General features: G+C 31.6%; 3 protein-coding genes across 4 annotated transcripts; all 3 read left to right on the top strand.

Moving 5' to 3' along the window:
* Positions 1–2,697: 2,697 nt before the first annotated feature.
* LOC105640525 (NAP1-related protein 1) lies at positions 2,698–8,266 on the top strand. Its single transcript, XM_012224863.4, has 10 exons — positions 2,698–2,955; positions 3,645–3,767; positions 3,878–3,928; positions 4,070–4,141; positions 4,301–4,414; positions 4,508–4,569; positions 5,620–5,689; positions 5,810–5,866; positions 5,961–6,005; positions 7,939–8,266. Exons 1-10 carry the CDS (start codon positions 2,830–2,832, stop codon positions 8,035–8,037), a joined length of 819 nt encoding a protein of 272 aa, XP_012080253.3. The 5' UTR covers positions 2,698–2,829; the 3' UTR covers positions 8,038–8,266.
* Positions 8,267–8,913: 647 nt separating this feature from the next.
* On the top strand, positions 8,914–11,555 carry LOC105640524 (flavonol synthase/flavanone 3-hydroxylase). Of its 2 annotated transcripts, none has more exons than XM_012224860.4 (4): positions 8,914–8,930; positions 9,247–9,652; positions 9,736–10,057; positions 10,162–10,521. In XM_012224860.4, the coding sequence occupies exons 2-4, from the start codon at positions 9,297–9,299 to the stop codon at positions 10,423–10,425; spliced, it is 942 nt and encodes a 313-aa protein (XP_012080250.1). In that variant the 5' UTR covers positions 8,914–8,930; positions 9,247–9,296; the 3' UTR covers positions 10,426–10,521. The 2 variants fall into 2 exon arrangements, with proteins under 2 accessions (XP_012080250.1, XP_012080251.1); XM_012224861.4 differs by lacking the exon at positions 8,914–8,930 and adding an exon at positions 11,356–11,555 and having other exon boundaries at positions 9,103–9,652; positions 10,162–10,460.
* A 7,296-nt stretch (positions 11,556–18,851) lies between these two features.
* On the top strand, positions 18,852–20,671 carry TCP14 (TEOSINTE BRANCHED, cycloidea and PCF (TCP) 14). The gene has a single exon (XM_012224859.4). It carries the CDS (start codon positions 19,184–19,186, stop codon positions 20,387–20,389), a length of 1,206 nt encoding a protein of 401 aa, XP_012080249.1. The 5' UTR covers positions 18,852–19,183; the 3' UTR covers positions 20,390–20,671.
* Positions 20,672–24,175: the final 3,504 nt, after the last annotated feature.

Here is a 24,175-nt window from a genome sequence, read left to right as displayed (position 1 = left end):
AGTTACATTGATATATATACACAAGTTGTTTACCTATATATTCAATTCTCTATCCATCTTGTATTCCAAGTGGATCCCATAACTCTCTTACATCTCTTTCACACAATAGAAATTAGGTTCAGAATCTGGTAAACATTGGAAAAATCCTGTCAAAATAATAAAAGGTAGTAATGGTTTATTAAAGCAAATTTGTGCCAATTATGTAATTCTCATACCACAATTTTAGAGAAGTAAGAGTAATTCTTTTAGAAAGTTCCTTAATAATGCTGATTCTTCAACAATGGCAAAATGCCTCCATGTCGCGATACTCTACTTCACCTAATTCCAATGAAACAAATTTTCAACATTTTAGGTATTCCAACTTGAATCCTAATTCAAACCTAAAAATTATACTATCGGCGCAAGATTGATATTCATGAATCCATATTTAAACTCACTTGAAATAAATAAATAAATAGATAAATAGAAGTTGGATATTTTAAAATTTTAAAAATTCATATTCCTCTTTAAGTTTTTTATACAGTTGAAATAAATAAATATCTTCAATTGGGTAGTGAGAATTTTACCATTTCCCAATATAATGAAAGGAATGGTAAAGACAGGCTACCATGGATGTGAATGATGTGATGATGAAAGAACGATAGGAATGATGACCCATTAATGCAAAGCAGGTAGAGGAGTTGCACATCACGATCCATCCTTCAAAGGTTTGAATATATTTGAATTAAAAAACTTAATCATGGGGCTAAACAGAAAAATTCCCTTTATAATTATATGTGATTGTAATAACTCAAGCCCGCAATGCTTAGCAAACGGAATGTCGTGAAGGGACCAATTAGAGAGTTGGATTGAATTGATAACAAAATTTAATTCAATACTTTTCAAAGGACCACTTTGAGCATGGAGCTTTTAATGCCTAAAAATATGCATAGTCGGTCATACTAATATATGAATATGAACCTTTGAGCAATTAGGATCAATAACAATAGGATTCAATCAAAAATTTTGTGCACATAAATATTCCATGGATTCTATTGATGATTATGATTTTTGGAATTTTAAATATTTCTTCTTATTAGGAATTTTGTCAAATTAATGTAGTAATTTACTTAAATATTTTCAAAATTCATCCCAATTTAAGATAATTTACAATAAAAGATACATAGTCAGTCCTATTAAAATACATCGTTGATTAACATTACTCTCAAAATTTAGAGTCGTTATTATTGAAAGAATTTTATTTAAATACCAGATTTAATCCAAGTGTGAAAATGTGTTTCAAAAAAAAAAAAGCATTCGTCTTTGTAATTTTCTCTTTCTTTATTTTCTAGTCTTTTAGATGAGAGAAGAAATGCATTTCAAAAAAAAAAAAAAAATAGAGAAGAAATATTATTTCTTTTTTTTTTCTCCCCTCTTTCACATCCCTTGCATTTATGTCTTTCTAATTAAAGCATTAAACTTTAACATATACATCGTTGATTAACATAGTTTTGTGCTCTTTCACATCCCTTGCAAAAGAGCACAAAACTTGCTTTTCAAAATTTCGAATTTCAACCAATCTCATAAGAGGCTTGGAGTTGTAAGTTCAAAGCCCGGAAACAAGAGGTCTTCGAAGTTATGAACTATGGCTGCAAGCCCAACGACATATTTTCTCCTACTCTTTTTTTTTTTCTTTTATTTATTTTTTTACGTTTAAATTTATTTTATTGAGCACTTTAACTTATAAAATTTGATAAATTAAACACTCATTAAAAATTCAAAATTTATGAAAATTACTATTCTAAAAGTCATGTTAACTACATATCAAGTCAATATTTTGCAGATAAAAATTAAAAACCGTAAAAATTATTGATATTAGTATCGAAAGGTATGTAATATTATCAAAAGTTTCAAGTTCAAGTTTTTGGGTAAATTTATCTTACTCAACGATTATAATTAAAAGAATACCTTAAATCTGTGGCCAAACATCAACTTGTGAAGTGGAACCAAAGTACAATTATAAATAGATTTTTTTTTTGAGGATAAATTATAAATACATTTACTTTCATTGCTATATTAGGATAAAGTTCGTTATAATTAAAGATATACTTAACTTAATTTGTGAATTAATAATGCTATTAATTTATTTTATTGCAGTTGAAAGAGAACATTGCTTATAATTATTAGCTCCTCTTTTCCAAAATTAAAATGATAATAAAAGAAATAACATTTAATTCCTTATCCTTTCAGTGGATTTGTCTTGCAGTCAATAAGTTTTATAATGAATTATACTGTCTTTAATAGTTTTTACTGTTTACAGTTTAAAGTGTAAAAAAAAAATTAATAGTTTAAACTGTTTACAGTTTTTACTGTTTACGGTGCAAAGTATAAAAATTCATTATATATAATCTTCGAATGGCAGAATAAAAAAAAAAAAAAATCATGTTAGCTTATGCTAATTCTGGTGACTGGGGCTTTACTAAAAAAAAAATAAAAAAATCTAACGCAACAATTATTAAGAGAGATACTGCCTAAAGTGCAAAGGTTTAATATCTAGCAATTGAATCTCTAAACTACCCTTAGAAATCAGCTTTCAAATGACCAAAAACACCTCGTTCTACCGCTTGTCATTTTAGAGTTGGACTCAGGTTAAGGGTTCACAATAAATACATCACACCAGATATGAACTCCCAAAACCCTAACCCTTTTGTTGCCACGCTGACGCATTCCCTGTCTCTGCCATTTCACTACATAAAAGAGAGGGAGAGGAGCACTAGGGTTTTAGCCAATCTCCCCCAGTAAAGAGAGGCTCAATTGAGTTAGGCTGTGAGTTCATACATAAAAGTAAAAATGGTTGCAGACAAGGGGAAGAAGATGAAGGTGGCAGAGAAAGGAGAGGAGGAAACTAACCAAATCGATGAAGCGCTCGTCCTCTCAATCGAGAAGCTTCAGGAGATCCAAGATGATCTCGAAAAGGTATATCTGCATATTTGTTTGTAGGTTTGAAGTGCAAAAGCAGTTTTCTTTGGATTCTTTTTATGGCTTTCTGTTGTTCTTTGGTGTGAACAGCAAGAGGTGAATTCAAGAAAAAATAGTTGAACAATGGGTAGTTGAGTGGAAGTTTTATTTTTAATTTGGTTTACGAATTGTTTTTTTTTTTTTGGCTCAACGTTTGATTTTGTTTTTCATTTCTGAATTTTGTTTTGAAGCCTTATGGATGAGTTATTATCGTTTTAATTATGCTGGGAATGCAGCACTTTGTACAGGATGTATTCAGCACTGTCTTGCAACAATTGGATGATTCACTCATTGATAATTACTATAAACTTTTTTTTTTTAACTTCCAAAAATTTGGAATAATCTTTTAATGAAATTAGACTCTGCCTTTTGCATAATTATATGTCTACTTGTAACTTCAACACTAGGTCTTTTGCGAAGTAACTTGATTTGAAAAATCGCTTTTCAACTAGATGCTGTTGGACTTTATTCTAGTCATTTGCGGCCACATATAAAGTTTAACGGGAGATAAATTGTTGGTTATTTGATTATTGCCATTTCATATGCCCTGTTCATTTACCTTAATAGCTCTTCTTCCTCCCATTTCCATTTCTTTTTTCATTTCTTTCTCTTCTCTCCCTTTAAGTGTAGTTTATGTCTGTTTCCAGATCAATGAGGAGGCAAGTGATAAGGTCCTGGAGGTAGAGCAGAAATATAATGAGATACGCAAGCCAGTCTATGATAAGCGGAATGAGATAATTAAAACCATTCCTGACTTCTGGTTAACAGCTGTTAGTGTTCTATTTTTCAGCTGTTAATTTAACGCAATGTTCACTCTGATGACTTCTATCATATTAATAATTCCCTGCATCAAGTTTACTTAATTACTATTTTTATGCAGTTCTTAAGCCATCCGGTTCTTAGTACACTTCTAAATGAAGAGGATCAAAAGGTTTGGTTTTATTCCTATGTGAACTGTTCTGAATTTATTTTACTATTGTTTAGAAACTGATTTAGCCATTATTAAATAGTTTAAGCCAGCTGCTTAACTGTGTAGTGATTTTCTTTCACTTTTGCCTTTTTTCCTGGATAGATATTTAAATATATAAGCTCCCTCGAGGTGGAGGACTTTAAAGATATGAAATCAGGCTACTCTATAACATTTGTAAGTTTGTCATTTGTCGAATACTTGCCTTGATTTGTAGGAAAATTTTTTACTTACTCTCCATTAATCAAACTTAAGAGATGAATTTCTTGATTCCAGTAAATAAATTAATGGTTAGCTCCTAATTGTGAAGCTCTCTTCTTTTTCCCTTAATTTCAGAACTTTCAACCGAATCCTTATTTTGAGGATACAAAGCTTACGAAGACTTTTACATTCCTTGATGAAGGAACAACTGAAATTACTGCTACACCAATTAAATGGAAACAGGGCATGGTAAATACTTTATTTCTCAACGCTAATTCTCTTGACGTGTGAATTGTTTGTATTCTGTCTTTTTTATTTCTAATTTAATTTCTAAATGTGAAGGGCATAGCTAATGGTGTTACTCATGAAAAGAAGGGGAACAAAAGGCCTTTGGGTGAGGAAAGGTGTGTTCTCTTGACAACTTACCCTTTCTGTCTCTTTATTTTTGAAAAAAAAACTATAGAATTATTTCATGTTGTGATAGTCCTTTTGGTCCATTAGTCCTTTTTTTTCTCCAGTGTGGCAGAAGGGGGTTTGGGTGTGTGAGATCACGAGACTCAACTCCAGAAACAATAAATAGATACTCTTTGAAAATTTAATTACAGTTTGGTGGTTGGTAAGCTAATGTTTGTCTTCAAATTGTTTTCTCTGCCTGAGTATGATAAGATGGGTAATTAGGTGAGTTATTTGACCATTTAGTCGGTGTTTATGAAGCTTGGCGACTTCGGAAAATGGAAATAGATGTGTGAACTGTCATAGGCAGTTATAAATCTAATGGGCATGCACCCATTTGTACTCATATGTTTATTGCATCATGTAATGGATATATATTCTTCTATTATTCTTCATTTATGAATATACATACATATTATTCTTCTTTCATCCCAATTTAAAATGGAATGCAGGCTATCCTTTTCCCCTGCATAGTTAGGCTTATGTTGCTTGGTTTTAGTGGGAAACTTCTTCATTGTCTACCATTCGTCCTGCTGCTGATGTATTTATTGCTTTAAGAAGTAATACCGCATCTTGAATTTATTTTCCTTTGGTGTTCTCTGACTTTTCTTCCTTCTGTGGGAACAATTTAGGGCTTTTGAGTGGTCAAACTGAATTTGAAGTGAGATATGATTTTCAATTTTGAATGAGTAGTGTTGGGTGAGTATTCCATCTTAGAGAGTCACCTATGTAAGCAGGGTGGGTATGTGAAGCAATAGTGGGAATGTAGGATTTGGAATTTGTTCTGTCAGCCAATTCTTAAGCTTCTTTTTTCGACCTGCTCTTTTATTGATTTTCTATTTTGTATGCTTGGCATAGCCATCTATCTATTGGCGTACATCCATTCCACCTTTTCACATTTTATTATTAACTAACATAGCATCATATTATGTTTAAATTTGAGTTTTATATACCTGTGTTTTTTATTGTCTTCACCTGCAAACTTGTCTCCTCTACTGCAGTGGTGGCTTTTTCTTCTGGTTTAGTAGTACTGAGTCTGAGCAAAAAGAATTAGATGACATGCAGGATGAGGTATGTTGTATTTGTCTGTGCACATTGGATTTATCGATTGATCTAGTAATGGTGACACCATAGATGTTTTCTTCTTGCCTTTCGTCATCACTGAAAATGTTAAAAACTCAAAATCTGCAGATTGCCGAGATCATCAAAGAGGATTTATGGCCCAATCCGCTCTCTTATTTCAACACTGTAATTTATTTCTTCTATGGCTTCCCCCCCATTTTTTCCTTCAAGTTGAAGTAATTTTAAAACAGTGTTCATTTCTCTTTCTTCTGTAATGTAGGATCCTGACGAAGAGGATATGGATGGGGATGATGCTGATGAAGGGGTAAATGCATTGCTTGAATTAAAATTTATAAGCACCACTGCGTGCAGCCTGCCATAATATTTATTCAACATATTGTTATAAGCTACTCTTATATGACCTTTCTGTGAATGACAATGAGTTCTGATATTATCTTTTGATTTCTAGGTCGTCACTGTGTGCAATGTTCTATTGATTGCCTATATAGTCTGGCAGAGTCATGTAGTTGAGATTTGAAAATAGTGATCCAAAGTTAAGAGGAAAATACCTGTTATGTGCCTATTACATGGCTATATAGTCTGGCAGAGTCATGTAGTTGATATTTGAGATAGTGATCCAAAGTTAAGAGGAAAATACCTGTTATTGGAAGGATGAACTAAATAATACGTACGACACTTTTTAAGAAATTGAAAAATAAAATATTCTCAGGATTATCAGTGGTGGAAAGCGTACACCTTCCTTAAACCATGTACATACTCAAATATTCTGGATTAATCAGTTCTGTTCCCAGTGGCGTAACCCAGTAAAGGGTTTCTTGTTCTGAGTTTTTGAAACTATTTTAATGAGTTATTTATCATGATATTTAGGACACAAGCTATTTAGGTTTTTTTTTTTTGGATTTGCAGTCCTTGGATTGTGAATATTGAGCCTTATGTGCTACCACTGGCTGAAGTTAGGTTTATGCGAAGTTTGTGGAACAAATGCTACTAATCGTAGGTTGAAAGGAATGGTAATGGAGTTCTTAGGAGGTCTGTGACTGGTGGGCAATGCTATTGATGAGGGGAGCAATACATAGACAAGCACCATTTGTTTGCTTTTATATCATAATGTTTCAAGTGCAGCAAGTCAACAGCATCAATGAGATCAAACCTTGAAATTAATGTATTTATTTTCACATGGGAGTTTGGCTAATGGAAAATGTGCTGTAATAAAATGAGTATCATAGGTGAAATTAGGATTCAACATATATGGGTTTTTGTTAATTGAGATCTTGAGCAGTTTGCTTTGAATCATATGTTATATTTGTTAGAAGAATCAGGTGTTATATTAAAGTTTATATTACTTAGATCACTAAAATTCTTGTAGAACTCATTTTTGATCCACAATTTGTTTCCACGCATTAGAAATCTAAACTGTAGTGGGTAGAATATGTGCAGTAGCTTTGAATATAAGTGTGTTTGTGTAAATAATTTGAGAGGCCTTTGGAATTCGTACTTTTACAGGTGAATTAGGGGTTGAAAGTGAAAGATGTTCTGCCTAAATAAAGATGAATGAGAATAGGGTAGCGAAAAGAAGTGGGAACTATTTAATCTATTTGATTCTTGATTGGAGTTTCTAGTTGTGCCGCTGTATGTAGTCCTAGTTCTAGTTATTTTAGGTGTATACATTTTGGAATATAATTATTATTCATGGCAATAGGTTAACACTAGTTGTTCACTATAGTTTTTTGGAATTAGATACTGCCAGATCGATTGGCTTTCCAAATCAACTAGCAAGCTTTCTTGTTGGAATTGTGCTTTTCCAAATAGATACTGAGATGCAACATTGATGCTGTCAATAATTGGATTTGATGTTACTACTTTTCTAATCTTTATATGTTTGAAAATCAATTTTTAAGTGCTGAGTGTCCTCTTAGTTTCTTGTACCTTTAAGTCTTAGCATTGTAACTAGTGCATGACTGCAAGGATATGGAAAATTAAGGATTGGAAAGTGCTTATTGAGATGTATGAGGTTGATTGCACTATTGTTTTTTGACTGCTCAAAACATAGATGTGAACAGCAATTTGATGGAGGATTGGTTTTTATATAATAATGATTGTTCACATTAAAGTGAAAATTGGATAATTTTGTTACGCCTGGCACATATAATAGATATTTGTAAATGATAGCTAAAAGCTAGGGAAAAAGAAGTCACTCTGGTTTCTTATTCTCTGAGTTTCTGCCTGAATGATGGCAGGATAAGGATGGCGAGGACTCAGATGATGATGATGATGATGATGATGAGCAAGAGGAGGACGACGAAGATGATGATGAAGATGGTGATGCCGAAAATTGAGTACTTTGTTTACATATATTATTATGTCAGTTTTTTGCCTTTTGGTTTAACAGCTTGTGTAAAGTGGTCTTTAAGGTTGCTGAGTATCAACAGGTGATAGGGAGGATTACCAATCTTAACATTTTATAATAGCTTCCTCTAATGTGTAGGTTATGTGACTGGTACCATATTCAGTCTGTTGTTTTCTGATGACTTTTTATTTTCCAGGCAAGGCCTTTGATTTTGTTCATCTATCCCATAGATGCATGTTTTAGATGATGTTATGGTATGATGATGGCGTTAAATCTTTTTATTTTTTAGCAACGGAAGCCAATTTTGTAACTTCAATAACTATTAGCATTCTGTGAAGCTTCTCAAGATAATTAGTTATTTCATTCATATATGGTTTATTGAGGGATTAAGGCGTGGTTGGTTTCGAAAAATTTTTGCACTTTGATATTGTAATTATTTAATGAATGAAATATTCTTTTCTTATTGTTTTATATAACTTATTTTTTATAAATTTAAAAAGATTTCTGACGTATAGTGAATTATTATCTAGTAATACTTATTCACCCAGACATTAATCATTTTATGTTTATTGAGGAGTTAGGATAAGAACGAATATTTTCTGACATTTTTAATCCTCCCGAGAAGTTCGGAATTTGTTTTGACAGTTTTTTACGTTGCCAGCTGTATAAATTTGTCCTGATTTTTTTTATTAAATATTTTTAGATTCCTAAATTATAATAAAATTAATATTTTGATTCCTCAATGTTTGAATAATATATTCCGATTTTGAATTATCTGGATTTTGTTAGTGGAGAAATTTCTCTACTGAATTTTGCTAGACTGTTGCGAATTTTGCTTTATCTTTGATGACAATAGAGATAAATAAAATATTAGGCAACAGTGTAAGTTTTTTTTTTTTTTTTTTGTTCAAGATGATTAATGTTGGTTTTTCCACTCTCAATTCAATTAATAATATATTATTTGATACTATCATTAATATTATTTCAGAGTTTTTTCTAATTTTTTGGTTATTTTCTTACTTCACTTTCTTTTAATTTTGATATTAATAGAGCTAAAATTAATATTAGTATTAACATTAATGGTATGTTGTTTAATTTATTTTTCAATAATTAATTAAATTAGTACATATGAATATGATCTTTAAATTGTTTTCAGCATCGTCTTCATTAGCTGTTTCATTGTTATCCTTCGTTGCAGTGTAAAACAAGCTAATTTTGATCACGCCTTATTACGATACTTCCAAAACAATGACGGAGTCGAGCATTCCCACTATTGACCTTTCACCTTTCTTTAGAGAAGGTGATGAAGAGGACAAGAAAATTGCCATTGATTCTATAACCAAAGCTTGCTCTGATTATGGATTCTTCCAAATTGTGAACCATGGCATTCCCTCTGCTTTGATGAACCAAGCCCTCCAGCTTTCCGAGAAATTTTTCAATTTCCCAGATGAGGAGAAACGCAAGTCCAGTCCTAACACAGCTGCACCCCTCCCTGCCGGTTATAGTCGGCAGCCGGAACACTCACCGGATAAGAACGAATATTTTCTGGTGTTTCCACCAGACTCTACCTTCAACGTCTACCCTCCAAACCCTGCTGGATTCAGGTAAGACTTCAACTAACTAAAACTGCTTTCGGGTAATTAATTAATTATGTTTAACTAACAGCGAGTAATTTGTGATTTGGTAGAGAGGTACTGGAAGAGATATTCAGTTACTTGAGCAAGACAGGTACCCTTATAGAGAGCATAATAAACGAGGGTCTCGGTCTGCCATCAAATTTTCTCAAAGAATTCAACCATGATAGGAGCTGGGATTTCATGTCAGCTCTTCGTTATTTTCCGGCAACTGAAAATGAGAACAATGGAATAACAGAACATGAAGATGGAAACTGTATCACTTTTGTTTTCCAAGACGAAGTTGGTGGTCTACAAGTCCGCAAGAATGGGGAATGGATTCCTATTACCCCTGCAAAGGACACTATAGTTGTCAATGTTGGCGATGTTATTCAGGTAATATTAAACAAGAACTTAATACTATCACTTACCTTCTGTTCTTTTTTTTTTTTTTTCTTCTTCTTCTTAATTATTCAAATTCTTGTGATATGATGAACAAGGTGTTGAGCAACAATAATTTCAAAAGTGCAACCCACAGGGTAGTGAGACCTGAAGGCAAAAGCAGATACTCATATGCATTTTTCTACAACTTGCAAGGAGAGAAGTGGGTTGAACCATTGCCAGAGTTCAGTAAAGAGATTGGAGAGGCACCAAAGTACAGAGGTTTCGTGTTGAAGGAGTATCAGGAGCTGAGAATGAGAAACAAGACCCATCCTCCTTCAAGACCTGAGGATGTTATCCATATAACCCATTATGCCATATGACAATGCATGACCCAGAATATGTAGCAATTAATAAGGTAATCTTGTACCAGCTTGGGAACAATTTTATTGTTTTGAATCCAACTCTAGTTGATTGCATCTCTTGTTTGATGTTTGATGTTATGGTAATTGACCGAGTTGCTACGAAATTATTGTTACTATAAGCACGTGCTGAGAAAACTCTTGAAATTTTATTTTAAAATGAGTAAATTTATTAAATAATACTAATCGGAATGAGAGTAGCTAACGGTGACAAAGATCGCTGGATTGATCATTATAACTTAGATCATCCGTTCGATATTTGCAATACAAATTTTCTTTGTCAACTCTTTCGCTTCCAAAGATAGATGATTGTAGACAGTGAAATAAAAAAAAAAAAAAATCTGTATGGGCCCTGAGGCCTATCAAATCCAACTTTTAAACGAATATTTTTTGGACTGAGGAGTGAGGACTTTGTAAGAAGGAGGGTAGGTTCAGGTTAAAGGGGTACAAAATCTATAGGCCTAGCATATCGAATCAAAAAATTTTGTTGATTTGACATAATTCAGCCATAAAATGCCCTCGCCATTTTTGGTATGGAGAGAGCTTATTTTGGTCTGCTGTGGGATTTGAGAGCGAAGAAGATGAAGATTATGGAAATCTTATGTTTTCTTTAGAATTTAGACAGCAATCTTTCTTTTTCTTTTTAATTTTCAATACATTGGAGGAAAAAAATCCCAAAGAAATTAATAGTTTTAACAAAATTAAAATTATTTGGATTTCAAAATGAATTTTATACTTCATAGTTTAGATATCACACACTAGATTTCATTTTAATTATTAAGAAGGATAATAATATATTAAGGGATTATTAATTTTATTTTGATTTTATTTGATTTGCTGAAATTAATGCTTGAGTTGGGTATCTTTGTTTTAATTGGATTAGATTTGCAGGTACCAAAATGGCAGCAGCTTTTTTACAGGCCATAACAAATTTAGAGTCCAAACCATGGGGATGATGGCCTGACTGTACTTGTTAATGACATCTGCTGCTAAAAAGCATATCTTTAAACATTACATGTGCATTTCTTTCAATTTTATTGCTAGGAAAAGTTAAAGATGCCACCAACAATGCAATTTATATGATTTTCACTATTTTTTTTTTATTTTAAGAAATCAAAATTGATATAATAACTATATAATCCCCCTTTTTTTTTTTTTTTGGAAACAACTATTACATATTTGGCAAAATTACTAATTTATCCTTGATATTTAGCCCTTCTATCAAAAACTGGTATTTTAACTATAGCTGAAATACTAAATAGTTAATGCAAATGATTAAACAGTAATGTTATATTAAATGTAGTACACTAAATATTCAATATTATAAGGTATCTAATGGTAAATAAAACATTTTTCAAAAGAAATGATTAAATAATTCAATGTAACTAAACCTTACAGATGAACTAATAGTAATATCAAACAGTAAGGGATGTGATAGTAATTTTGGCCAAAACTCAGGACTAAATAGTTAATTATATATATAAAAAATTAATTATTTGAGATGAAGGAAAAGCAAGATGATATTTCTTTTTTTTTTTTTTTTTTTTTTTTTAGAAAAATAGGTTTCAGAAAGGAAGACAGCAATTTGCAAAGAACTATTGCATTGGAATGATAATAAAAAAAAGAAAAAAAAAAAAAGGTGAAATCAATTCTTTTATAACGTAAAGAACCAATAAATGAGTTGTAAAAGGAGCCTTTGTCTTTGAATCAAATACTATAGCAATCACTAAAGTACATATAAAAAACATAGAAGAATTTGTGATTCCCTATGGAGTGTGTGTGCTTTTCTTTCTTTTTTCCTCACATTTTTCTTTTAATATTATATATAATATTATGGATTGGAAAGTTGGTGACATGAAGAATGGCTAGACACTGTCTCTTTCACTTTACAATTATGAGGATCATCCAATCCGGATTAAACCTATATTATTTGTACATTTGAGAGAGTGAGATTGAGATTGTTAGGATACATTCTCTCTCGTAATCATATGTTTTAAATTCCAGTTCTGAATATGAAATCCCTTTAAATATTAGAGAAGAAATATTTTACCTTCATTTATCGATCTGTTCGGTATGAATTGGAATCGATAGAGGAAATAGACCTCGTACACTGAATGATTAAAAAAAAGACATTATTTTTTGAATTTGAACACAAGAATCAATTAACCGGCAAAGGTGATAAAATGTCCTATCAAAGATTTTGATAGTCATTTTCAAGCCTAGCTGGTGGGCTTTGATTGGTTTTTTATAAGATAAGATACTCAAATGTCAAATGTGGTTTGTCTTAGTCTGTAGAAGAGGCTCATGATAAAGACATGCCTTTAAAGACTAATGTAAGACGCAAGATGATGCTTCTAACTTGTGGAAGACATCCATCTACCATCTTGTACTTGTTTTATCCATTTCTCTTAATATTAAATTATCCCATTCTACAGACAAAAGTAAATAAATAAATAAATAAATATATATATATAAATAATTTCCTAATTTCTATTGTAATACATTCATTTCTTTAATTATATAGTAATTAATTAATTAAAAGAATCAAGAATGAGGACAAGATATAATTTTGAGGCAATGTTTTTTTAGTAAAGATTCTTGAGAGGACAGAAATTGTTGTTTTGTTCTTTAGATTGAGCAGTCAGTAGCAATGGCACCACTTGCATTGCTTTCATCTAACTATATATCTTTCCTCATTTAAATATGTATATTGATGCATGGCAAATATATTTTTCCCTACCCTCAAAAGGGTAGATTGCCTTTTTGTCATTTTGCTTAAATAAGAGAAAACAACTTATAATATATATAATATATGCAATCTGGCAATTGTCTCACAGTACTAAGAATTAGATCAAAAATTAAGAATTTAAGCTCTTAAATTTATGAATTGTTTCTTTTATTTTTTTTTTTTAGAAAAAAAAAAAAAAAGGAATCATAAGTATATATAGATGTTACCATCAAGAAGATGATGATGTAAATGATTTCATGAAATAGAGGAAAGTGGGTACCTCTTAAACACTTTTTCTCTCTTCATGGACCACTGAAATATATAAATAAAAAGCACTCATCCATGAAAAAAAAAAAAAAAGAATTTTTACAAGGAGAGGAGAGGATGATGCAGTGAAAACGTAGGTGCATATAAATATAATAGGTACAAAATGATAGCAACTACAAATGGCTAGGAATATGCATTTTTATTTCATCATCCTAAATGCCTCCTAACAAGTTGGAGCCCTAATTCCCACATCACGTGTTCCATTGCACACTTGAGAATGACTATGTAAGAATGGGGGCATGCTGTCCACGTGACTGTGGGGGCAATTACCATTTGCAGAGCCAGAATATACATATACCATCCAATTGGGGTTTTTTTTGGGTGGATCACATCACAAATATCTATTTCTTTTCCTTTAAATTTATCAGGGAGGAATTGGATTTTTTTTTTAGCAAATTCTGTGAATTGGTAGCAATAGACTGAGATGAGAGGCATTGATGCGACCCATGCGACTGCCTCTTTCAATTTTTGTTTTCTCTTGTTTTGCAACTTATGTATGTGAAAAACTTACTTTGTGCATGGATTGGAATACTAATTGTTCTATAGTGCATTTAAGTTTTAAGCTTTTTTTTTTAAAAAAAAATTTACAGCATACAACGTGCATAAATGAGTTCTAACCACTGTGTTAAGAAAAATAAGTCAGATTATCAAACCTTCATCGGGACAAGATCCATGTCTATAAATCAAGATATAAAAGTTCTAGTTACTATTTTTATTTGTAATAACTAATATCAACCCTCACACCAAAAAGAGCCAGAGATAAATTCAAACTTTCTTGAAAGCAAATATGGGCTCCCACTGACAAGGTAGCAGTTTCCAACTAAATTTAAGGTTAGAAAATTAGGAAAAGATCCTAAATATTAAAAATGTATGAATATAATTGCTTTTGAATAATTTCAAATAACAATGTCAAACAGATTATAATATTTCCTAATATCGTCAATAATTTAATCATTTCATCATATAAGAAATCAAACTTCAGATTTAAACAATTTTCTTTTTTTTTTATTTAAAAAAAAAATCATGTACTGGAAAAAAGTCAGTACCACGAAAATTGGTTTGATTGGTTCGAGTCTTAATGCATGCATCATATTTCAATTATTTAGAAAATAAAATAACAAAATTTGAATGACTGAATTTCCAGATTTGGCCCTCCCAAACGCAACTAATCCCATGCTGGGCTTTCCTTCACTAGGAAACTTTATTAGTTATGAAAAGAATACTAGTCTTGAACTCAACAAGCCCAATGAAAATTGAAATCTGGCTTTAACCTTAAACCTAAATATTTGAGCCACTGCTTTTTAATTAGTTAATTTAAGTAACTACTAATTAATTTTTGTTTAGTTTCCATAACTAATTTAAGTAACCTAAACATTTCAGACTTTTTATTGAACATTTTTAGTCTTCACAGTGGTACTTATTATTCATGCTATCAAATAAAAAAAAAAAAAAAATCTAATTTTGGTTCTAAACCGAAAATAAAATTAAAACCGATGATTTCAAAACTACCTAAAAACGATTTGATTTAAAAAAAGAAAGAGGAAAAGGTTTATCCCTTACAAGAATATAATTAAGGAGTGTATGTCCAAGAAGTGGCAAATGAGAGTCCAAGAAGAAGAAGAGGAAGAGCAGAAATTAATAAGGGTATAGGCTTATAAAATGAGATTGGTAAAGTGTCATCTTCAATTGCCATAGCCATGCATAAGTGGGAAGGCATGTGGTCTCAAAAAAAGGCAGCATCAGCTAATATCTCATCCACATTTCATGGCTCCCCAGGTCCACTCTGCTGTCATGTAGGACACCCCCAACAGAAATTATGAGTTGGTCCTCCTCACATATCTATATACATATCAACAAACAAAAATCAAAATAATTTCCCAAAAAAAAAAAAAAAAAAAAAAGCCAAAATTTAAATTTCAAGAAACTGTTTAAAAGGGTTAGTCTATTTCTGAATTATTCATGTTTGAAGTAATTTTTATCTATTGATTGATTTGATTAATCTTTTATGTGGGTTATATTGATTTGGTTAATTAATTATTGTAATAATTTATATTCTATGAATGGCTAGTTGAGGGCCAGAATATCTTGGTGAAGGCTACATACATCATGTGAGAGCCTCCTCTCTATCTGCCTTGCCATTTAAACACACGTGCGAATAAAAATACTATTTTAATGAAAATTTAAAAAAATAAAAAATAAAAACAAGAAAAACAAAAGAGGAAAAAGATAAAAAGTGGTGATAAAGTGACAGTGACCTAAGCTTCATTATAATGATCTGTCCTTAACTGTTTTGCTATAGATGGAAATTAATTAGAAGAAAAAGCTTATTAAAAAGCCCTATCAAGGTGCCAATCGATGCTTTCACAATTATTAATTATGAGTAGGTTGAAATTTGATTGCATTATTGAATTAAAAACCTCTTTATGTTGCTTATCTTAAAGCTGCTAAACTCCAACATTTGGGTTTAATGCTCACATTTCATTTTTAAATAAGCATATTTTCAAGCATTTATAGATGGGTTTTCATTAATTAGAAATGAAAGTTGTAATTTTTTTTCATTTATTATATATAAAATACATGAAAAATTAATGGGTTAATTCTAACGAGCTGTATCTCACATACTTTTTAAATATAAGACTAATTAGTAATTTCTTATAGATCGATACGTAAAAATTCAAAACTATCAATGATATTCAATCTTAATTTGCTGCTTTAAGGTAGTTATTATTATCAATGGCATGATTATTTATTTATTTATTTATTTTTTCTCTATTGGTTTAGTAGTTGGCTTTCAATTCCAAAATATATAAGATAGATTGACATGATTTCAAATTGCTTTATTAACTAAACTAGTTGGCAAATGATAGCCATTCATTTTTGTTCATAGCTTATAGTATTGAAAAATAAAAAATATTTTATCTTTTTTTCAATATTCTAATTTATGTGTTTGATTGTTAAATAGAGTAATAATTGATCTCTTTATAATAGATTGTTAGGAAGAATAACCATTTGTGAGCAGTTGATTTTCAGGATACATACATATATATAATTCAGTATTTATATGAAAAGTGGATATTTAGAAAAATATATTTTATAAATAGGAGTGAGTATTATTTTATTTTTTAAAAATATTTTAGTTTTTAACTATAGATAAAAAAAAAAAATTTATTTTCTTAGCCTGCATGGAAAAGTGTGGAAGCCATATATTGAGGAATTAGATTTTCATGGGAATGTAAATACTCTCTTACTAATCAAAAATTAAAATTTTATTTTTACAAATCATTTTTTCATGAGATTTCGGTGATCAAACCCTTCCTAAACGTAATTATTTTTATAATTTATTTCGAAATAAACATGAAAATTATACATTCTACTTCAATTTTATGATGTAGAACTTATCCATAATTAATTATGAGGATGACTCATAATTTTAGAACTTTGTAGGCTAAATATTAAATTATTTGCATAAATACACATATTCCAGAATGTAGGAAATAAATATCACTTGATCAAACCATCTAATCCACATCAACAATAAGTACATAAAGTCAAAATATACAAATCAAAAAAGAAATTAATAGTTTTGTTTAGAAGCAATTTTCAATTTCAATGGGATTTGTTTTCCCTTTTCTTTTATATATGAAGAATTATATTATAAACTCATGAAATTCTTTTTATTATGATCATAAATATAAATTTTAATCATCATGTGGAAAAATACATGCAAAAAATTATTAACATGTGAAATCAATATCCTAATAATAACTTTCTTTTCTTCTGAGGGAAGAAAAGGGAGAAATAAATAAATAAATAAAAAAAGAAGTATATAAATGGTATCAATTAGAGGTCCACCAAGAGTTCAAAATTCTGAGACCCCCAACCCTTCAAAGCCAAAGTGAAGTGCCAGTAGAAAGGGCTAAGAGAGTGACTATAGCCAAACCATGAAGCCTGCTCATTAGAGCATAAGACCATAAATCTCACCATATTTGTCATGGAAATGTTTAGTTAAAGGGTCATCTGGTCCTTGTTCGTAACCAGGGTGGGCTCTCGATCATAAACCTTCAAAATCTTGTCAGTGATAATTTATATAGATTTAGTTATATATATAATTATCTTTAACACAATTAATTAAATTAATGAATAATACAGCTTCTTCCTTCTTCTCATTAATTAAAATATTTCTTTTTATTCTAAACTACACCTAATTAAAGTAAATATATAAATATCCACAGACACACATATATCTATTTCCATTATACTTTGTGCTATAAAATAAAATACTGAATTAATAAGCTGTTAATTAGCTTAATATGAAATATGGTATCCATCAATAATAGCTTTCATATAAATAAATAAATAAATTATTAAATATCCATAATAAGCTTATCTCTACCATTTAAGAGATATGAACATATATATAATTAGTTAGGAACTTAATTAGCACATACAGAAACACAATCATGACATTATGGTTTAAAGAATTGAACAAAATTAAGCCAATTAATACATACTTAGCATTGCAAATTAAATATAAATACCAAATGATGGGATTATGGCCCCCTTCTCCCTTTCTTTTATGCTAATAAAACAATAATAATTAATAAAATTAATAAGTAACAGTAGCTGGCAAAGATAATTAATTATGTATATATATATATATAGAAAGAAAGTTGAAATACATGGAGATGGTCTCCTCCAATTTAATTAATTTTGGTGTAGTCAATATCAATTGATATGTCCTTAAAACAATCCAAAAATGGATGATGCATAGTGTTATTATTAAGTAAGCAGTACAAAATTCCAACATAAATTGCTTAGGGAAACCCTAACGCTAACCCTAACCCTAACCCTAATTTGGTGAACTAGTACCCTAAAAAATAAGGGGTGGGGAAAGGACTAAAAGGCCCAATTAAGAGAGGAATCCCAAAGTTCCCCAACAAAGGTGTAGAACAAAGGCAAAGGCCAAAGGCAAAATGAAATGATTACTTGAATGAGAAGGGACCCACCCGATAATCTTTCCTTTCTAAGTCTCTCAATTTTTTGACTTGGGATTGGGACCCACCTCGGCCACCATTGTCTTTATGGATTGAATGATAAAAAGAGCACCTCACGTGGAGTCTGAACCAAAGGGGCTGTCCAACCACAATAAAAAGGAGCCCTTCATTCCACATAAATATTTCTTTTTTTTTTAAATAAAATTTTTTAAAAAATCCTTTCTTCCTCCAAGATTTTTTTTTTTTTTTTTTAGTTTTAATTCTCTCCTTCAAAAGGAAAATTTTTTAATTTAATTTAATTTTTTTTTTAAAAAGCCCTTAACATCCCATCCCAGCACATCAACAAAGCAATTTCTTTTCTAAAAAAATTTTTGCTTTTTAAAGGTTACCCATATAATTCCCACTCATTATCCTTGTTGCTTAAAGCTTGCCCTCTGCCCTTATCCTCTCTCTAGCTAACATCAATTCTCCAGGGAAAAATTCTTCCAATTTCCAGGCAACCAAACAAAACCCTCTTTCTCTCCATTCAAAGGAGACCCACTAACAGATTAAACTAAAAGTCTCTTTAATAACAGGAAAAACAAATACCAGAAAAGAAAAAAAAGAAGAAAAAAAAAAAAAACTACAACACCAACAAGCCATTAGAGAAACCACATATTTTCATGCCATAATGGAAGGAGGTGATGATCAGCTCCACCACCACCACCACCACCACCATCACCACCGTCCTACCTTCCCATTTCAATTACTTGAGAAAAAAGAAGATGAACCTTGTTCTTCTTCCTCTCCTTACCCTTCTCTTCCCATCTCTAGTACTGAACCAAACAACAATAATAGTAGCACCAATAATAACCTAAACCGTTCTTCTTCTTCGAGTCTCCAGATTGTTCCAGAAACTTCAAAGAAGCCTCCGCCTAAAAGAACATCGACCAAAGATAGACACACAAAAGTCGACGGACGTGGTCGAAGAATTCGCATGCCAGCTCTCTGCGCAGCTAGGGTTTTCCAACTAACTCGTGAACTCGGTCACAAATCCGACGGGGAAACCATCGAATGGTTACTTCAACAAGCCGAACCAGCAGTGATCGCCGCCACCGGCACCGGTACAATCCCTGCAAATTTCACTTCTCTTAATATATCTCTACGTAGCTCAGGTTCAAGTATGTCCGTGCCTTCCCAGTTAAGATCGGCGAGCTTTAATCCAAATTTTTCGATGCAACAACGCCGGAGTTTATTCCCTGGAATAGGTCTAGAAACGTCACCGACGCCGACATTTTTAAATTTCCAGTCTAGTAATTTGAATGCAGTGCTTCAAGCGAAGCAAGAATTGCGAGACACTTCATCTCTTGAATTATCGACTGAAACAGAAGAGAGTTTAGGAAGAAAGCGAAGGCCCGAGCAAGATTTATCATCGCAACAGCATCAGATGGGCAGTTACTTGTTGCAATCTAGTACAGGAGCAATTCCAGCCACCCACAGTCAGATTCCGGCCAATTTTTGGATGCTCGCTAATCCTAATAATCAAGTTATGAGCGGAGACCCAATTTGGACATTTCCATCTGTTAATAATAGTGGTTTGTATAGAAGCACTACCTCTAGCGGATTGCATTTCATGAATTTTCCTACTCCGGTCGCCTTGTTGCCTAGCCAGCAATTAGGCTCTAGTAGTATTAGCGGCGGTGGTGGCAGTGCTGGCGGTGGAAGTGGTGGTAATAGTGGTATTACTGAAGGTCATTTGAATATGCTTGCTGGATTAAATCCATACCGGCATCCTGGTGTGTCGGAATCACAAGCGAGCGGATCACACTCACACCACGGCGGTGGAGGCGGCGGCAACGGAGATGATCGGCACGACACAACAAGTCATCACTCGTAGAGCATCAGTATTATCACCATCATCATCATCATCATCATCCCCACTTGTGTAGTTTGATGTGTAACACACGTGAGGTTTGATTGTTCTTGAATTTGAGTTTTGTTTTGTTTTCTTTCCTTCTTTCTTTCCCTATTTTTGGATTAATTATTATTCCAAATTTTTTTGTGTGATTAATATGGGGTTTTAGGGTTTGATCAAGGGATGACAATATTATTTAACAAGGGTATTGGCTGGATTTTGATTAAAAAGAAAAAAAAAAAGTTCTCATTTGGGTTTTATTAATTATTTTTTTTATTAGTATTTAGTACTACACAATATATATACTCATCATCATCATCATTGTTTGTGCAAAATATTCAAATGCCAAAGCTAAGCTGCTTGCTGCTATATACTCTGTAATGGTGATGAAGAATTAAAACAGGCTTATAAATTAAGGACTATAACTATTAAGTGCCCTACCTAACTACCAATTGAATTCTCTTTCTCTTTCTACATCTATATTTATATATAAGATTGGGACTGTGGACTGGAGGGTAAAAAGGCAATAAAGTTTTCATTTTTTTTATTTTTTATTTTATTTTTGGACGTAGGGAAAGAGATGAAACAGTGTTTCCTTCCTTCCTTACTTACTTACTTACTGCAATGTAGTATTGAATTAAAAACTGAAACTTTTTTTCTTTTTCTTTTTCTTTTTTTTTTTTAAATAGTTTTATAAAATTTTCATGAAAAACCATTCTGATTCTAAAATCTCTGCCATGAATCTCAAGGTTTACTGCATCAATGATTAAGATTATTCAGAGAGATGGGAAGGGGAAGGGGTAATAGGACTGTGGGACCCAGACCTTATCAGTTCCAGGTGTTGGCTCAGGTGGTGGGACCCATATGCTGGTCATTGCCCAAACCAATGTACAATGTCACTGACAAACAGGTGGATCATTCCTCCTCCCTCCCTCTATCTCTCTCTCTTTTCCTTTTTTTTTTTTTTTTTTTTCCATCTTTTTTTCATATATGGAGAGAGAGATGGATCGATAGTAATAGTAAATATATAGAATGGATTTGAGGAGTAGATGTTTTGCTGGCACCATTAGAGAGATCGGTGGTGGGTGTTAATGACCCTACAAAGAGAGGGATGACCCTACTGATTTTTTTTAAAAAAATTAATCTGGACCGTTTATTTATATAATGGGTCCCAGTTTTTTGATGGGTACATTGAATGATTGGGTCTCAGTGAGAAAAATGTGGAATCTGGAGTTTCATTCGAATCATATCCCAACTTGTTACTGTCTCCCTCCAATCTGTTCATTTCCTTCTTTCTTTCTTTCTTTCTTTCGTTCCTTCAACTCGGCAATTTGAGCTTTCCTTCTATTGTAGGTCCTGTCAAGTCCTACCCTATATATGCACTATAAAGTGCTTTCGCAACCAGATTTTACTAAAACTGTAAAACCCTTCAAGTAAAATCTTTTCTATTGTGAAACCCTCCGAAGTAAAACCTCCAGATGACGGTAATTTCAGGCTTCGAAACCCTTATCTCACAGGTAAAGTTTACTTGAAGATAGAGTCCACCTCCACTAACTCAGTCATCTGACTTTTTTCCCTCTTATGAGTCATAGATATTTCTAGTTAATGGATGCAAAAAATGGAGTATATATTCAATTCTTATTGGCTTAATGGAGATTCATAAATAAAAATAATAGTTCTTATAGTACTGTCTTCTATTTTCATAAATGAAAATTGACAAAAGTGTATCTAGAAGAAGAGTTGAATAAAGGGTACTGAAGGTTTATGTAATTAATTAGGGAAGCTGCCATTATTTGATGTGAGGATGGAGAAGAAATATAACTACCAGAAAGGAAATTTAATTATCAACCCTTTTATTCAAAAAAAATATAACTACCAGAAAGGAATGGCAATGGATGTGTTTCGTCATTTCTATTATTGCCTGTTAGGCAATTGCAGAGAAGGTGAGACAAGTTTGGCTTTATTTTATAATTATTTTTTTGAATTATTAAGCAAATATATTTTTATAATACGCTATCGTTGAATATTATATGGATATATAAATATATGAAATTTGAATATAATAAATCATTTTCAAAGAAGAAATATCCGTGCTGGTTTTCAAATAATCAGAAATAGTCGAAGGCACATGACCCTCGAGTGACTTCTAATCTATGCCTAACAAGCATCACACATAGTGGTGAAGGCTTCGTCTCCAACAAATGGAATAGTGACCAAAATTGCATTTAGGTTTGGGAAATTTCAATTCTTAGTGAAAATGAATTAGCTAATGGCATGTTTAGATCCAAATTCAAGTAAAATTGCGTAGTTTTGTTGAGCTATGTCCATACACTAATACTATCTACGCATAAGCATTTATTTGGTCAAAATTTAGGCCTTGTTTGATTCAAAATGTATAATTTGAATGTGTTTGATTTGGATATCAATTTCTTGAAAAGTAAATTGATCTTAAACTATAAATTACAATAATATTCATAATATAAAATCGAGTGTATTTAGATAATTGGATTACTGATAATTCATTGCACTTCTAGTTACTTTTAAATAACTTATTTCCCTTATGTGAGAGAAGTTGAATAATCTATTTTCTGAGGAGTAAAATTGATAATACAAGCTAAACACAAACATTTCATACATTTATCAGCAAATTACACTTTTTTAATCTACTTACTCCCAACCAAACATCATGTAAGATATAATTGCAATCAACATTAAAGTTTTAGGACATAGTTAAGAAAAATTTTTAAACTGGACAAGATTAAGAATTGATCAACCATGTCTACAAACAAAAATTTGGAAATGAAACAATGTTAGATGAAAGGAGTGGACATTAATCCAATTGAATAGCACATGTTTTCTCATTTATTATGATTTGGTATATGCGTGGGAAAATGGTGCCAAACCCATCATAGCTAAAAACGAAAGCACTTCTCCTTCGTACTCATACTGCACATGGATATGAGCCATTTTGCTACAACCAAATGGGCCCTTCAACAACATGTTGTATCCCTAAAATAGAATGATTAGACCCTTCTAATCCCTTTTTTTGTTTATTCAGACTCAACAAACAAGTCGCATCCGTTTAGGAAACAAATTTTTTTTTTTTTTTTTTTTTTTTTTTTTTTTTTTTTTTTTTTTTTTTTTTTTTTTTTGCTTATTAGGTGTTAAGACTGTAATAGATTCTGTAGGTTTTGGCCCATAAAATCTCTTAATTCCATTTTTTTATAAATTTTTTTCACTAATTTGGGCCCATAAAATCTATTAATCCCTCTGTGATTTGATGATTATGTTGTTTCATACACAACCATGTGCTTCCCTTCTGGCATTTAGCCTGCAGGTTGGTTGTTAGCATATAAGAGTGTGGGTCAAGACCCACCAACACAACATTTCTTAACCCCTCCAAAATGTTTTGTGTTTGCAATTTTGGGTGCACCCATATGGTATCACATTACTATTCTTTGGTTTCAAGCTATTGGATATATCAACCGTCCGATAATTGAGTGTCTACTTTATAATGTAGCGAAAATTTCATTTATTATCTCAATATATTTTGAATAAAAAAAAAAAAAAAAGAGTACATAAGATATTTATTATTGGAGCTCAAAAGTGAAAAATGCCGTGAAAAATGAGCTCGATCTTTTCCTATCATGATATGATTGCAACATTTAAACCAAGCAAGAGCTCCTCAAGGCAATTAATTACTGGATTGGTGCCCCCACAATTTAATAATACCTTTGGTCAATAACACCGTACCTACCCAAACAATAT

This window comes from Jatropha curcas, chromosome 10 (genome assembly GCF_041381405.1).
Source record: "Jatropha curcas cultivar XTBG-Jc1 chromosome 10, XTBG_Jcur_1.0, whole genome shotgun sequence".
Lineage (NCBI taxonomy): Eukaryota > Viridiplantae > Streptophyta > Magnoliopsida > Malpighiales > Euphorbiaceae > Jatropha > Jatropha curcas.
This window is presented reverse-complemented; position numbering and strand designations above follow the sequence as displayed.

Excerpts from the sequence above, each read along its gene's own strand:
- TCP14 (XM_012224859.4), top strand. The coding sequence starts at position 19,184 with ATGGAAGGAGGTGATGATCAGCTCCACCACCACCACCACCACCACCAT.
- LOC105640525 (XM_012224863.4), top strand. The coding sequence starts at position 2,830 with ATGGTTGCAGACAAGGGGAAGAAGATGAAGGTGGCAGAGAAAGGAGAG. Across the intron at positions 5,690-5,809 it reads TAGATGACATGCAGGATGAG|ATTGCCGAGATCATCAAAGA; the intron begins GTATGTTGTATT and ends CAAAATCTGCAG. Across the intron at positions 6,006-7,938 it reads GGGATGATGCTGATGAAGGG|GATAAGGATGGCGAGGACTC; the intron begins GTAAATGCATTG and ends GAATGATGGCAG.
- LOC105640524 (XM_012224861.4), top strand. The coding sequence starts at position 9,297 with ATGACGGAGTCGAGCATTCCCACTATTGACCTTTCACCTTTCTTTAGA. Across the intron at positions 9,653-9,735 it reads CCAAACCCTGCTGGATTCAG|AGAGGTACTGGAAGAGATAT; the intron begins GTAAGACTTCAA and ends GTGATTTGGTAG. Across the intron at positions 10,058-10,161 it reads ATGTTGGCGATGTTATTCAG|GTGTTGAGCAACAATAATTT; the intron begins GTAATATTAAAC and ends ATGATGAACAAG.